This window comes from Chelonoidis abingdonii, chromosome 6 (assembly GCF_003597395.2).
Source record: "Chelonoidis abingdonii isolate Lonesome George chromosome 6, CheloAbing_2.0, whole genome shotgun sequence".
Taxonomy (NCBI): Eukaryota; Metazoa; Chordata; order Testudines; family Testudinidae; genus Chelonoidis; species Chelonoidis abingdonii.
The window spans coordinates 57,433,757-57,447,902 of NC_133774.1; the positions used below are offsets into that span (position 1 = coordinate 57,433,757).

Genomic DNA, 14,146 nt, shown 5'->3' on the forward strand with positions numbered 1-14,146 from the left:
CCTGCAGACCAAGAATGTATTGGACAGTACCATAGTTGGGTGGCCTGTGCAACCAGGACTGAATGCTTACTGGACAGGGAAAATGTACCCTCTGCAGCAGCACCAAGTGTGTGCTAAACATGCTAGAAAGGGAAAGAGAATGGGGGCCAGGGAACATGCAAAAGTAGAGAATTTATTTACTTGCATTGGTTTCTCTGTTTTGCACTGTTCAATGTTTGTTATGCACTTTATTACTGGTTTTGGTGCTGGTTTATTACTGCAGTTTTGACATCATGATGGCAGCTGGCCTGCTAAACAATGCTTGAATATTGTTTTTCATAATAAGGCCATGTTCACAAATAAAGGCTTTTATTTTATTTAAAAAGTTTACTGCCATCATTGCATTGCATCATATAATGTGTATTTCGAAGAGTAAAGATAAAGAAATAATAAAGCACAACTTGGAAGTTGTAGCCAAACACATTTTCTCAGTGCATCTGTTCAGATCAGTCCATAATGAAAATCCACAATTCATGTCGTATGAAACACCATCCCCTCCATTGTCTAAGCAGTCATCTCATCCACAATTACAATTTGCTAGTCTCGAACCCACCCCCATTCATAGCGTACTGCGAGAGTCCTTCATTTACTGTAAAAAGTGCGGTGCAAATCCATCTGCAAATGTACCGTTCTCCTCATCCATTGGGTCATACAAGTCCATCATATGGTGTACAAAGCATCACTGATTTCTGTTGCCAGTGTGCATCCTGTTCCAGCTGTGAGAGGTGCACTTTCTGGCTGAGTGTACCAGTTCAGTGATCCCTTACTGTTATAGGTGCATTCGGGGGCAAATGACTCACCTTTGGATTCACAAAGATTGTGAAGAGCACAGCAAAGTACAATAATGTGGCAGCATTGATGACATTGGAATCCAAACAGTTTGGTAAACAGTGCCAACAGGATTTCAGTCTGCCAAATGTGCTTTTAACCACCATTCTCCACCTCCTGAATGTAATTAAATCTTCTTTTGCCAGGGCCTCAGAGGTTAGAATATGATTTCAGAAGACAAGGCAAAAGAGATTATATGTGGTCCCCTAGAATAACAGTGGGGACAGTTACTCTAGGACAACGTCATTTGTTCGGAATAGTGTCCCAGGTTGTCTATGAGAGTAGGCTCCTGATAGGTGGAAAACATTGGCATTGTGAACTTTTCCAGTGCAGTCCATGTTGGTGTCCATAAATCTGCAAATATGCACAAAGACCTGCATAACTATGGAGTAGTATCCTTTGTGGTTTATGTATTCCTGGTCCTTGAAGAGGGCAAACTCTGGGCAGATGAGTCCCATCAATGGCCCTGCCACAGTTTGGAAACCCCATTCTCTTAAACCCAATAATTACTTTGGGGATATTGTTTATGCACTCCACCTTTGGGTAAATCACATACCTGATTACACCAGAAACCACTTTACTCACAGTTGGCTTTCCAATACCAAACTGGTTAGCAATGGACCTGTAGCAGTCTGAGGTTGCCAGCTTCCAGATGATTGTAGCAACCTGCTTCTGGACCAACACAGCTGCCCTCGTGTGTGTCATGATGCTGGAAGGTCAGATTAAGCTGTCCATAGAGCTCCAGAAATGTAGCTTTCTTCATGAGAACGTTCTGGAGCCACTGCTGGTCATCCCAGGTCTGCATGACAATGTGATCCCACCATTTGTGGTTATGGCCCTGCTCCAGAAGTGCTGGTCTACATGGGAGAATTAGCAGCTATACTGAGAGTTAGGAGCAGCATCAGCCAGTTCAAGTCTGCCCTGCCACATCTATGTTGTCATCATCTTCCAACAGATGCCTTTAGTAGATCTTAAAATGCTGCCAAATATCCCTCCTGTGTCTCATGGATGCTCTGTCTGTTTTCTGAAACAGAAGTAAAAGCCCAAGCGGGACGTTCTTCAACTGGTGACTCCTCTGTGTTGCTGGCTCAGTTGCCAGGAGTATGCAGACCCAAAAGATAGCTCAGAAGGATATATTGGCGGGCTATGACAGCTTCCTGTAAAGTGCCATAGGACGGACAAGTTTTCCCACAGTTCACCACAAACAAATGGCTAGAAAAGTTACACCTGGGAAGGGTGTAAGAAAGCTTGGGATAGGCTGGTTTGACTTGGGTCTTTGTAGTGCGGTGTAGATGCCTGAGTGCCGGTGTAAGATCCTGGTCCAGAAATTCTAAACCTAGGGTTAATATTCAGTGTGACCATTCAAGCATAGGTTTACAAACACTAAATCTGTGAGTTTGAGTCCCGCAAACTCTGGGCTTAAATTGCACTGTAAACATACCCGTATTATCTGCAAAGTCCGTAATTGTATGACACACATACAGTTCTGGCCTTCAATAATATATAAAATTAATACAATAAAGTCTTCCAAGGATATTACCCCACAGAGTAATTGATTCTGACAGGCAGGCAAAGGGCAGCAGTGAGAGGGGTCACACTGCAATTACGCCTTTTGCCCACCAGGGGCTGATGTGGCACCAGAAGAGCAGCTGGGTCATAGGTTGGAGCAACCAGATGTGGAGAGGAAAGGAGCAGAGGCTTCCTTCCTCACAGTGCCTTGCCCTGCCCATGGGCCCAGGTGAGGCATAGGATATGGGGGTGGGAGCGGATAGAGCTGGTAACGTGGGATTGCTGGGGGAGTCACAGACTGGGGTTCAGAAGTACTAGTGAGGGGACAGACAGGGTCACAGGAACTAATGGGGTTGACAACATTGAGCTGGGGCTGAGTGGGAGTGGGGTGCAGGCACACATGGGGATGGAGGGGAGTGGGAGTGGCAGAGTGGGGATGCAGCAACAGAAGGGAACAGGGGCAGATGTGCCTGACAAAATGCGAGAGGCTAGGGTTCAGCCAGAGTGTGCATGGGGTATGCTCCCCAACTCCATAACAATCCACACACACACAATCCCCCTCCCCCCAAAACAAACAAGTAAAAACCCCTGTTTTGTACTTCTCCCATCCGCACCCAACAACCTTCCAGGTTCATTCCTAGGCTTCTTCCCAGCAATTACTTCCGTCTACCTCAGGTCCTCCGTTACCCCTTACTCCTCCAAGCCTTTGCACTGCTTCTGAGTGGTGTGGAAAATGTTTCTTCTTTGTAGTTTGAAGGAATTATTACTCAAAGTTCTGAATTAATATGCCTAGTAAAAGCTCTATTTATCAAAAAACATTTCCTGAATCTTTTTTTGTTGTCTGTATTGTTAGACATACTTGTTGATATTTTGAAAGAAATTACTAAAATGGAAACTGGTATGATTACATTGTGTTATTTTGACAAAGTATGAAGAATTTTAAAATACTGTGTACAGAATTTTTGATTTTTTTGGTGCAGAATTCCCCCAGGAGTAATAGGCAGAAAATATTTTTCCTAATCTCACTCTTGAAAATGGCTAAACTATTTTTGCTGGAACTCTAAAATACAATAAAATTTATATATTGAAAATCAACCTGAGGCAGACAACTAGCCTGGAAAATTTCAGCCTGAATTGGTAAAGTTTTGCAAAATGATAAGTGACTGAAAGAGTCTTATAATGAAAAGTGTTGGGCATCTTTAAGAATAGGCAGCTACCGTCTTCACTGATAATTAGTATATGTAGGAGCTCAAACCTCTGAATAGGGTTTCCAGGTCTCCTGTTTCGGCGTCTGAGATAAAAGGTAGACAACACCAACTATATTCTAAAATTGCCACACTCTCTCGGCTGCCGACCTCAAGCTCTTTCAAGAGCGAGAGAGTCCTTAAGTTCCTCTTTAGTGTGTTCCTCTTTAGCGCTCTATAGCCACCTCTTTGGGGATTATTACTGCTTGTAAGTCTTCTTCAACAATAAATCAGCGAGGGAGAAACGTAAGTTCTTTTCCCCCGCAGTAACAAGTTAGTCAAATATGTTGGCTTTTGAATGAGCACTGACCTCTCCTTCTCATCCTCCTGAGTCTTTTGTTGAGGATGGTAAGAAGGATTAAGATTTTTATTAATCTGGTTTGAGTCGTTCAGATTCATAGTTGATATACACACACCCTCAAATGCTTTAAATAGTACAATGGCTCACTCAACTGTTACGTTGTGGATTGGGAGAGCTAATATATTGGAGGAATGCCAGTAAATGGAGAGTGTTCTTCCATTTTTAAATTACTGGATCCTGCTGTCCTAAAGATGTGAAATACAAATTTTAAGTATCAGAGGGATAGCCGTGTTAGTCTATATCCACAAAAACAACGAGGAGTCCAGTGCCACCTTAAAGACTAACAGATTTATTTGGGCATAAGCTTTCGTGGATAAAAAACCACCAGATGCATCTGAAGAAATGTTGTTTTTTTCCCCCCACACAGATTATTAAAATCTTTTATTCCACCTGCTCTGGGATGAGAGAGAAAAGTTAGGTTGTATTGTTTTTGTTCTTATTTGCATGTTAGTTTAATCTCTCTTGCTTCATTATCCTCTATATTTTATGTCTATAAATTGGAATAAGTTTTCATGATTTCTCCTGGAAGGAGATTCTATATGCTTTGGAAGAATGAAAATGTCCAGGAGTAGGCCAGGAACTAATAGTCATGTGACTGACTGTTTCAAGTGAGCTGATGTGCCAGAGCAAGTCAGTGAATTTGTCAAACAAAGATAGACTGGATTGAAATTTCCTTTGAGAGTCCATGTTTGCACATAAGTGTAGTGCAGAACTTTTAGGAAATCGTATTTGGTTATACACCTCTACCCCAATATGACGCTGTCCTCTGGAGCCAAAAAATCTTACCGTGTTATAGGTGAAACTGCATTATATCCAACTTGCTTTGATCCACGGGAGCGCGCAGCCCCACCCTCCCTCTCCTGAGCTCTGCTTTACCACATTATATCTGAATTTGTGTTATATCGGGTTGCGTTATATCAGGGTAGAGGTGTACTACGTGATAGCTTGTAATACATATTAGAAACATAAGGTGAACACAAATGTTTAAAGGCACAGTTAAGGTTCAGAAATCAGGTTTGATTAAAAATAAACTTTTTAAAACTTAATATGCACAGAAGAGTTCATATTTTTTTTAGTGGGACAGCTTTTTATGGGATAGAAATACCCTAATGGGAAGTTTAAATATAAACACTACTATATTGTGATAGATCATGAGAATAACTCAATTTTAATTGTCCAAGCTAATAATAGATCATAAATAGCAAAATAGTTTAAGATGTTGACTGAAAAGAAGGTTTTAAAATGTTTTGATCTAAATTTTAAAAAGAGCGCTAGTAAAAAAGTTGTTTAAGTAAGAAATAAAGAAATTACATTCCTTAGATTTGGCATGGGGACTACCTAAGGAGACAATAGTAATTTTCAGATTGGATGCATGTCTCTAAACAATGGAAGCTGAAAAGCAGGACGTAAACAGAATGTATCAAATAACCTCAGAAAACTTGCCTTTTATCCAAACAGATATCCTATAGAAAATGGAAATCCCAGTCCTTAAATCCAATTTAAAAAAGTATAAAATGTCAGGCAATATGTAAGAGAGAACTTAAAAAGGCTAAAATGAAATTTGAAAAGCAAATAGCCAAAGATGTAAACTTATTTATCAGAAACAGGAAGTTTGAGAGAATCAGTGGAACACCAAGACTAACGGGAACAAGTAAGCCTAAAGAATATTTTGATGGGAGGGGGGTCTCACTCTTCCTGAAACAGGGATCATGATTCAGCTGAAACTTGGTATACTTGAGATCCTTGTTTGTCATATGGCTCTGTTGTGCTTCTAATGAAACAGAGATTATGGGATGCCCCAAGAAATTGTGGTTACGAAACTGAGAGAAGACACACTATGTTGTAAACCTCTGACAGCTAGGGAGCAATGTCCAGGGTTCCTTGGTATAGAAGTTACAAGCGCTAGTGCTGTGGTCTCTCCACTCTCCTTTGAAGTTTTGCAGCTTCAGCAGAGGCTCCTCTTCTCTGAGGATTGCTGACTGGTCCAGTAGATAACAAGTTGACAAGCTTCACCCGCACCAGATCTGTTTTGCTAGAGTAGGTACATAGAGATGGACCCACTGGGCCTTACTGCTTTCCCTGAACTGTCTCCACTTCCATATACCTCAAACATCTCCATTTCCACCATATCCCCATAAAACCCTTTCTATACCCCCTGAAGCCCTCATATACTTGCTTCATTAAAACCCTTACTTGGTTCGTTTATGGATATTCCATAAAGCAAAAATGTTGTATAAAAAGGATTAAGGTTGGTTAAGCTTTACACCCTCAAGGGAAATGCTAAAAAGAAAAGAACTATGAAGTATAGGACACTGCTTAGCTGTACCCTAATAACCACACCCCAAGCTTCCACAGACAATGACAAACTTCACTTGGTCACAAAGAACTTCCTTCTAGTTGTATATAGGGCATTTATCTCATGTATAGTACAACACACAAAACCTTAACCACAACCTCATATTTCTCCTGTAAATATATAAAAAGGCATATGCTTAACTTGCACATACATCGACTGAATATTTGCTGAAGCTGTATTCAGCTTTTGTGTTATTGTGAGGGAGATTAAATGAAGTCAGATTAATAGGGAGCAAATTTAAAACTGATAAATGGAAATATTTTCTCACACAACACATAATTAGCCTGGGGAACTCTGATGAACATGAGACTGAAAAAAAGTTGTCAGAATTAAAAAATAGATTGATAAAATATGGATAATAAGTTACAATAATAAGTACTTTTTTTAAAAAGTGTGTAAATCTTCAGGCATAAGAGTTTAAGGAATTGTCTCAATAATGGGAGTTAGTAAGAAATTTTATCCCTTTAGGCATGTTATTCCATAACTTTCTGTTGCAGGGTTTCTTTTACCTGTCTGTGAAGCATCTGATAATGGCCACTGTCAGAGACAGGATACTGGCCAGATAGACCATTGTTGTGATTCAGTATGGCAATTCCTATGTTATTATGTTCCCTTGAATTAAAACATGACATGGAAGGAGTGGAGAATTGCACATCCAACTATAGTATCATAAATAGACTAACACCTATAGTACTACATGAAATAAATTAATCATAGGAGCAGCAGCATCTCCTCTGCCATTATGAAAGTGAGTGGAAATTGATATAAAACAGAGTAGGATTGAAATGTCCTGTTTTTTTATAAGCGCAGAAATTGGGTTATATCTACAATCAGATAAGCCTTTTTTTTTTTTTTTTTTTTTAACCTATGGAACCTATTTCTTTTAGAAGTGAACCTTGCAGTGGTTATCCATCTGTTTGTCTTAGTAAGATTAGATTTTCTGCAATTCACTCTGTGTAGGGCTATGTCTTAAATTTATTCAGAAACTGCAGATGATGCAGTCAGGAGACCAGTTGTTAAGCAGTGTTTCTTTTTATAAATGTATTAAACCCATGCTGTATAATCTGCTTTGGCTGCCTAGTGGTTTTAAAGATGTTGATTTTGTTCTATAGGGTTTTAAATGACTGGGATCTACTCAGCTAAGAGACCTCTCTTTGTGACATACTATCATAGCTGAGGTTAGCAGTGGTGCCTGTGTTCAAGTCTCTCTGGGATGGCTCACTGGATGTTCTTGGTTAAGGCTCTTGGGCCTTTGGAATTTGCTTGCTCCAGAACAGTCTGAACGTGTTATTCTGCAGGGTATGTTGTAAGACTTTTCTACGTTGCCTATGAGTAAATGATGTTGGATTGTGTCAGTGTGGGATTCTGGGAATTTTATGGGAATGTTCATTAATTTCTATTATATTTTTATTACACTATACTGATTTTGGAGAACTGACAGGTTTTTTTAGTGTATTTTTGAAAGCTTGCCAAGGGTGCCTGGAGAATCAGATAGATGGTCTTTAATAGTTTGTAAAAATCCAAATAAAATTATTTTTTGCCTTTTGATACCCCTGCCACAGAATCTGTATCCATTTTATAGTTCTTATCAGAGATGTGAGTTTTCATCTTTACTTTTACAAGTGACATGGTTTTAGACTGGTCATCATTTTGAATAGGCAAGACTAAGCTGATTCTTGCGAGTACCTTTTTCAATGAAAAAGAAAGTCTATAATAATGAAAACTGCCATTGTCTTTGTTAGGGGAATGCTTGATGTACCTTTAACTGTTCATTTGATGTGCTTGAAAAAGATTCTGAACATATATAACACTTGTAACTCAATTATCTCTTACTGTTTTATAATACTGATTGGTTTGGAGAGACAATACAGTGCACCATATACTAGTATATTTCTTCACCAAAGACGCATATTGAAAGACAAGAGGAGGTTGATATTTAAAATTTAAGACTGATCTATGAAAAACTTTGAATATAATTCTTCTGCATGTCCTTTCTTAATGGGGCAGTGCTATCTAGTGTTAAAATTGTACTTTCTCTGGAAAAAGAATGCAGCTATTTCCTGAAAAGCATTTTGCTTACTGTAATGATATCTTCAGTGTGTATCCTGTTTTCTAAAGATGTATGTTATCTGCAGCGGTTTCCTGAGGATATTCACTTGAACTGTTTTCTGCCATCACTACTGAATACTGATGATATGCTATTGCCATCGACTCTGTTATACTATCAGTTTTTAGTTAAATAAAACAGATGTCAGAGCGTATTTTCATCACTATTCAGGAACAACAATTTAATGCAAGAATACATACTAACCTGAAAATACAAGCTTATTTGTTAGCTGATAGTAACTCAAATACAGAAAAGAGATGTTCTTGTAGCTTTGATTGAATTTAACTGCTGGCGTAAGAAATGAAATTAAATGCACCATATTTTTAGTTCTGAGGTAAATTTGTGATAAAGTATTTATTTAAGTCACTTACACTCACCTGGTAATAAATGTAATAAAATATAGTTACATGGGAGAGAACAAGTATATCCTGTTCAGAGTTAGAAGAAATAATCTAGAATATGCCAAAAGTAGTGAGATCCCTACTGTGGAGGACAAAATCTTTCCATTTTGTTCAAAACTTGAGATACTTGAGTATGTTTTATAGAACTGTAAAATAGAAGGTTGATGTTACATATTTATAATTCTGAAAAACCTGATCTCTTATGGAGAAGCTGCTATTGTTTTGTTTTCTTCTTCTTTATTAGTAGAGCCATTTACTAGAATAGTTAATTATGTCAGGTGTATTATTTGAAGTGGGGAATAAACTGGAGTAGAAAAACTCTTATTCTGCTTTCTGCCAAATTTAACTAATAAATGAGGAGAGAGAAATAAAAATTTGCACTTGTACAGCACATTTAATTTAAAGATATCAGTGTTTTACAAATATCTATCTCAATAGCAATTGTATGCATTCTACCGACTAATAAACCAAGATACAGGTGTGAAATAGCTTACCCTAGGTAAGTCTTTCATTCACAATTGTCATTAGAGCCCATGATTCCTAACTGAGTCCTTCAGTGCAGTTTCTGAAAATTTTCCGAAACAGAAATGATATAGAAACAACATTGTTGTTAAAGGATTTCATTTTTTCATAAGTCAGCAAGTCTCTTTTATAAAAGATTGTTAGGGGAAATCTCCTTTTATAATTTAAAACTGCCATTGTAATGTACAGCTCTTCCTCTCGCCGCTCATCCAGTCTTTTCACTTAGTGCGTTTCCTTCTTTTCCACAGTGACAGCACCAACAACCCTTTTGTTCACTTCAGTCAGTTTATATCGGGGTGGGCAAACTTTCTGGCCCGAGGGTCACATCTGGATATGAAAATTTTGTATGGTGGGCCATGAATGCTCACAAAATTGGGATTGGGTGTGGGAGGGAGTGAGGACTGTGGAGTGGGGCTGGAGATGAGGGGTTTGAGATGCAGGAGGGGGAACAGGGCTGGGGCAAGGGGTATGGGTGCAATCACTGCCCCGACCCGCACAAAACTTTTGTCTTTTAGAGGTGTTAAAACAACACCTCCCGAAGACAAAAGTTTTGCCAACAACAAGCATCAATGTGAACTGTGCTTTTGTTGACAGGAGTGCTCTTCTGCTGGCAAAGCAAATGCTGCTCGTTGGAGTTGTAGCTGGCTTCACTGCGCGCCTGTGGCGACATAGCCGTGTCACTAAAAGCTGCATAGTGTAGACATAGCCTCAGATCTCACTTCTCTTCATCTCATTTTCAGCCCTTCCTTTTGGGCTTAACTGCCAGTCCTCCTGAGCTCTGATCAGGTCTGTCTTCCCACTATATACTGCATAGGGTGGCACTGTGGAGGGAAACCTTTCCCATTTTTTTCTGTGGCCCTGGGAACCCTAGTTGGGGTGTCTGCTCCCTGTAACGACAACCTGCCCCGCTTCTCCTCAGTGCCTCTTCCTATACTACCAGCCTTCCTGGTTGCCTTTCTGCATTTTTTTGGAGCACTGTCTCCCAAATCCCTTTCACTGAGTCCTTTTTTGCTTTTACACTCTCCACCCCAGTCTGGAATTCTTTTCCGCTTGCCCCCCCCCCCGCCCCCCAGTTACTAAACTGTACTATGCTTTTCTATCTCCCAGCATAACAGGCTCTTAGTCACCCAATCTTTGTCATATGACCCTACTTATTTATTCTGTCTGGGGAGGTGCGCTTGGTCTGGCTTGAGTACATCTGTGCCCCAACGATTTTACAGCACCAGCTTACACTGTGACAAGGCCTGAAGTGATTTATTTAATTTAATTTTGTATGCCTGTTTGTCACTTACTTTAGGAGTATCAGGAATTTTATGGTCTTTCCTGGTTTTGCTGGCGGACCTTTCTAGGTGTGTCATAGTATGTCTATTATTTGAATGAGCAGGAATATTTGGAACAAAAGCTTCCATTTTCCAAAATGATTGCCATTGATATTAAATAGGAATTAACAAAAATAGTCTTAAGCACTCCAATTATAAATCCCTTCCCATTGCATTTGTTCAGTTTTCACCCTTGTAATATGATCAGTTCACTAATTTTTCAGCCATCATAGTCTTCTAAGACACCTACAGTTCTGATTAATGTTAATATGTCAGATTTTTTTAAAAGGCCTGATTTTTTTTTTAACATAACAAAATCCAAAAGGGGCACAATCCATTTATTTCCTTTGCAGATAACCTTTATCTGGAAGGAAGGAAAAAGTTAGTTGACTCACATTTTCAGATATAGGATACACTGAGAATTACATTCTGTACTGCTCCTCTTAGTGGCAAAACACCAAACTCACAGCTCTAAGGAAGCAGTGTCCTCATTGTTACACCTTCCTTGGATTTCAAGCATTACAAAAGAGAAGGACCTGAATCAAAATGTCAGATTCTGGCTACCTTTTTTCCCTTTCTCCCTCTTGCTTTGCATCTTATGCCTCTTTCAAATTTTGAACTACATTAGAGAGTTTTTAAGAGGGAACTTTCAATGAGGTCTGAGATTTGCGTGGATTTGGGAAATCAGTGAATTAAACCACACTAAAAAGATAGTTCTGAAATACAACAATCCACTTAAATTCAGATTGATGCATTAAATCACCATTTTAGAAAGAGCTAAGCTAGTAACCAATGTTAAATTTCTGTAGTGATAGACAAAACTAAGGGCCTTCATAAACAATGATTTTAACAGAAAACTTCCATCAGAGTTGGATATGTCAGAGTTCAGTTGTTTTATGTTTAATGTGTTATAGTAAAGCTCTTGCAATACCCCAGATGTTCTTCTTGTGACCATACTTTGGAATCGATTGTTTTATTTTATAGTCACCTGTTTATTTCACACTCTTTTTCAGGTGGTATCATGGAAAACTTGACAGAACAATTGCGGAAGAGCGTCTTCGGCAAGCCGGAAAACCTGGTAGTTACCTTATTCGAGAGAGTGATCGGAGGCCAGGGTCATTTGTGCTTTCATTTCTTAGCAAAACAAATGTTGTCAATCATTTTAGGTGAGTACCTATTGTTATATTTGAAAATGTGATAGTTACTATATATATATAGATGTAGAAGTCCTTATAGCACATTCAAATAAACTAAAATGTTTGCATTACAATTGATCTTAACTAGCAGTTAAGGTGGTTCTGAATATATATACCTGTCATTGGTATATTTTGGTGTTCATTTGCTTGCATTCCATTAATTGTTTTAAAATAAGTATATTACTTTAAAATACTTTTTACCTTGATCGACTGTTTCAGCACCCAGAGCAGAACACAGAAGCATCAGGAAATAAATGGAGCTGCAAAATGGAAAAATGTACTATCAAACAATTTACGCCTTAAATTGTAGCGAATAGGCTTATAGGCAGCGTTAGGGAGCGTTATATGTTAGAGTCACTGAAAATGAGTTGTTCTGAATGTGTTCCCTGACAGTCATTGCAGTTAATATTACATACTATTTAATGTTCTTAGTGTACCAACATAAATTAATGTTATCATTTGTTTTAAGAGAAAAATGGAAAGGGGAAAAAAGTAAGGAATCTATTGTGTCTAATGGTTTCTGGGTTTGATGGAAACAGCATTCGATGCATGTTGGAATGGATTGCACTTGATATTAGTAGTTCTTTGACCATTGTCCCAAGTTATGGCTAGGATCACAGTTTTAAGGAATGTATTTGTTCTTGTTAGTAGGAATGAGACTTGCTGTGTGTAAACTTGAATGTTGGCCCATGTATAGTGTGCCAATGGAATAACATTGTTCAGGCACCACAAAATAGAACTGCTGGTATCTTGGAAGCTGAATCTCTTCAGGCTAACAGCTAATAGGAAAGCAGTTCCCCAGCAGACTGTTTAAACAGGACACAGTTGAACTCTAGAAAGTAGTAACTGATTGGGAGTATTCTAATCTGTCAAGCTGGTATCAGACCACAGATGGATCTAATGGCCTTCACGAAGGATAGGTTTCAGATATTCTTCAGATTCATGGAATCTAGGTTAGGCAGAACAGATGAACAAGCAATCCATGGGATCTTTAATCTATAGTACATCTTTCCCATTCATCACTCCCCTAATCCACACCCTGGGCCATGGTGACAGAGTTGTCCAGAAGATTTGTGTGTGTTGAGGACCCTTCATCCTTATAGCCTCTGAGTACGTGAGGAAGTTTCCAGAATTAATGAATTTATCTGTTGCCAGTGTGAGTAAGCTCTTGGTGGTAGAGGACTTCCTGAGGGAAGGCCCGCTGTTCTTCTAAGATCGGACATTTAACTAATTAATTAAATTTAACAAACTTTTGATCCTGTCGTCCAGGAGAACTGAAGCAAGGTCTATCAGTCAAGACACTATTGGCAATGCTAAACCCCAGAAATCTGTCCGCCTCATAAGTGTATTTTGGAGATTTGGAGAACTTTCTCTTCCTGGTGTGTAAGACTGGGATCATAATTCTACAGTCTTCTATTCTGGTAATTCCTTCAAGCCAGTGTAGTGTTGGATTGAGGCCCACCATCATCACAAAGTTCAATCTTTGGCTGTTGAAGCCTTGCAGAGACTGGACTATCCTTCTTTACTTCGAGGTTAAAATTTTATATTTGTTAAAAGATCAACTCTATCAAAAGCCAAAGTCTGATAGACATAGATGTTGTCAGAAGACTTGTTTTGATCTGTTGTTCGAGGAACAGTTTAATAGGTATGTATATAGACTAATATAAAAAATCCTTAAGCAGGAAAATTTCCCAATAAACCCATATCTGAAGTTCAAGGCCACAGGCAAAGAAAATGGTAGAAGTTAAGAAACAGAAAAGCATCAGAGTCAAGAATCAGTGTGCGATTGTGAGGGAGAGGAGGTTTAACCTAAAAATAGAAACAAATTTCCCTAAATTGTTCACTTGATTTCTGGAATGATCATTAATGTTACGTGCCTGAGTGCTCTGCAAGGACGAGGCCCACACACATAGTGAGTTATTTGGCTTTAATGAAGGTAAAGTGACACATCCGCAACGGGGGACCCTGGGCGTTGCTGTCACTTAGGCGGGGAACCCAGCACCGAAGCTCAGCTCGGCCTGGGTCGGAGTCCAAAGGCGGACCGGGAGCATACAGCTATATATACACAATACAAAAGCAACTCCTACATATGCAAAAGGGGACTTCCCACAGGCCATGTCCGCCCTTTGGCCTAAGGCCATACAAACTGGTTTCAACCAGTTAAAAGCAAGTTATAACTGGCATGCCGTATCCTACAATGACCGGCCACTTAGCAAGCAGGGACTTTTCACAAGGCCGCCGAGAAAGCGGAGACACCCTAGCTA

The 14,146-nt window shown here is 39.2% G+C and overlaps 1 protein-coding gene across 1 annotated transcript in view; it reads left to right on the forward strand.

The window, feature by feature from the left end:
• Positions 1 to 14,146, forward strand: part of RASA1 (RAS p21 protein activator 1) — a 122,377-nt gene that overhangs the window by 15,967 nt on the left and 92,264 nt on the right. Inside the window, exon 2 of the mRNA XM_032782687.1 lies at positions 11,700 to 11,852. Within this exon, the coding sequence (XP_032638578.1) occupies positions 11,700 to 11,852 (153 nt within the window). The remainder of the gene's footprint in view (positions 1 to 11,699; positions 11,853 to 14,146) is intronic.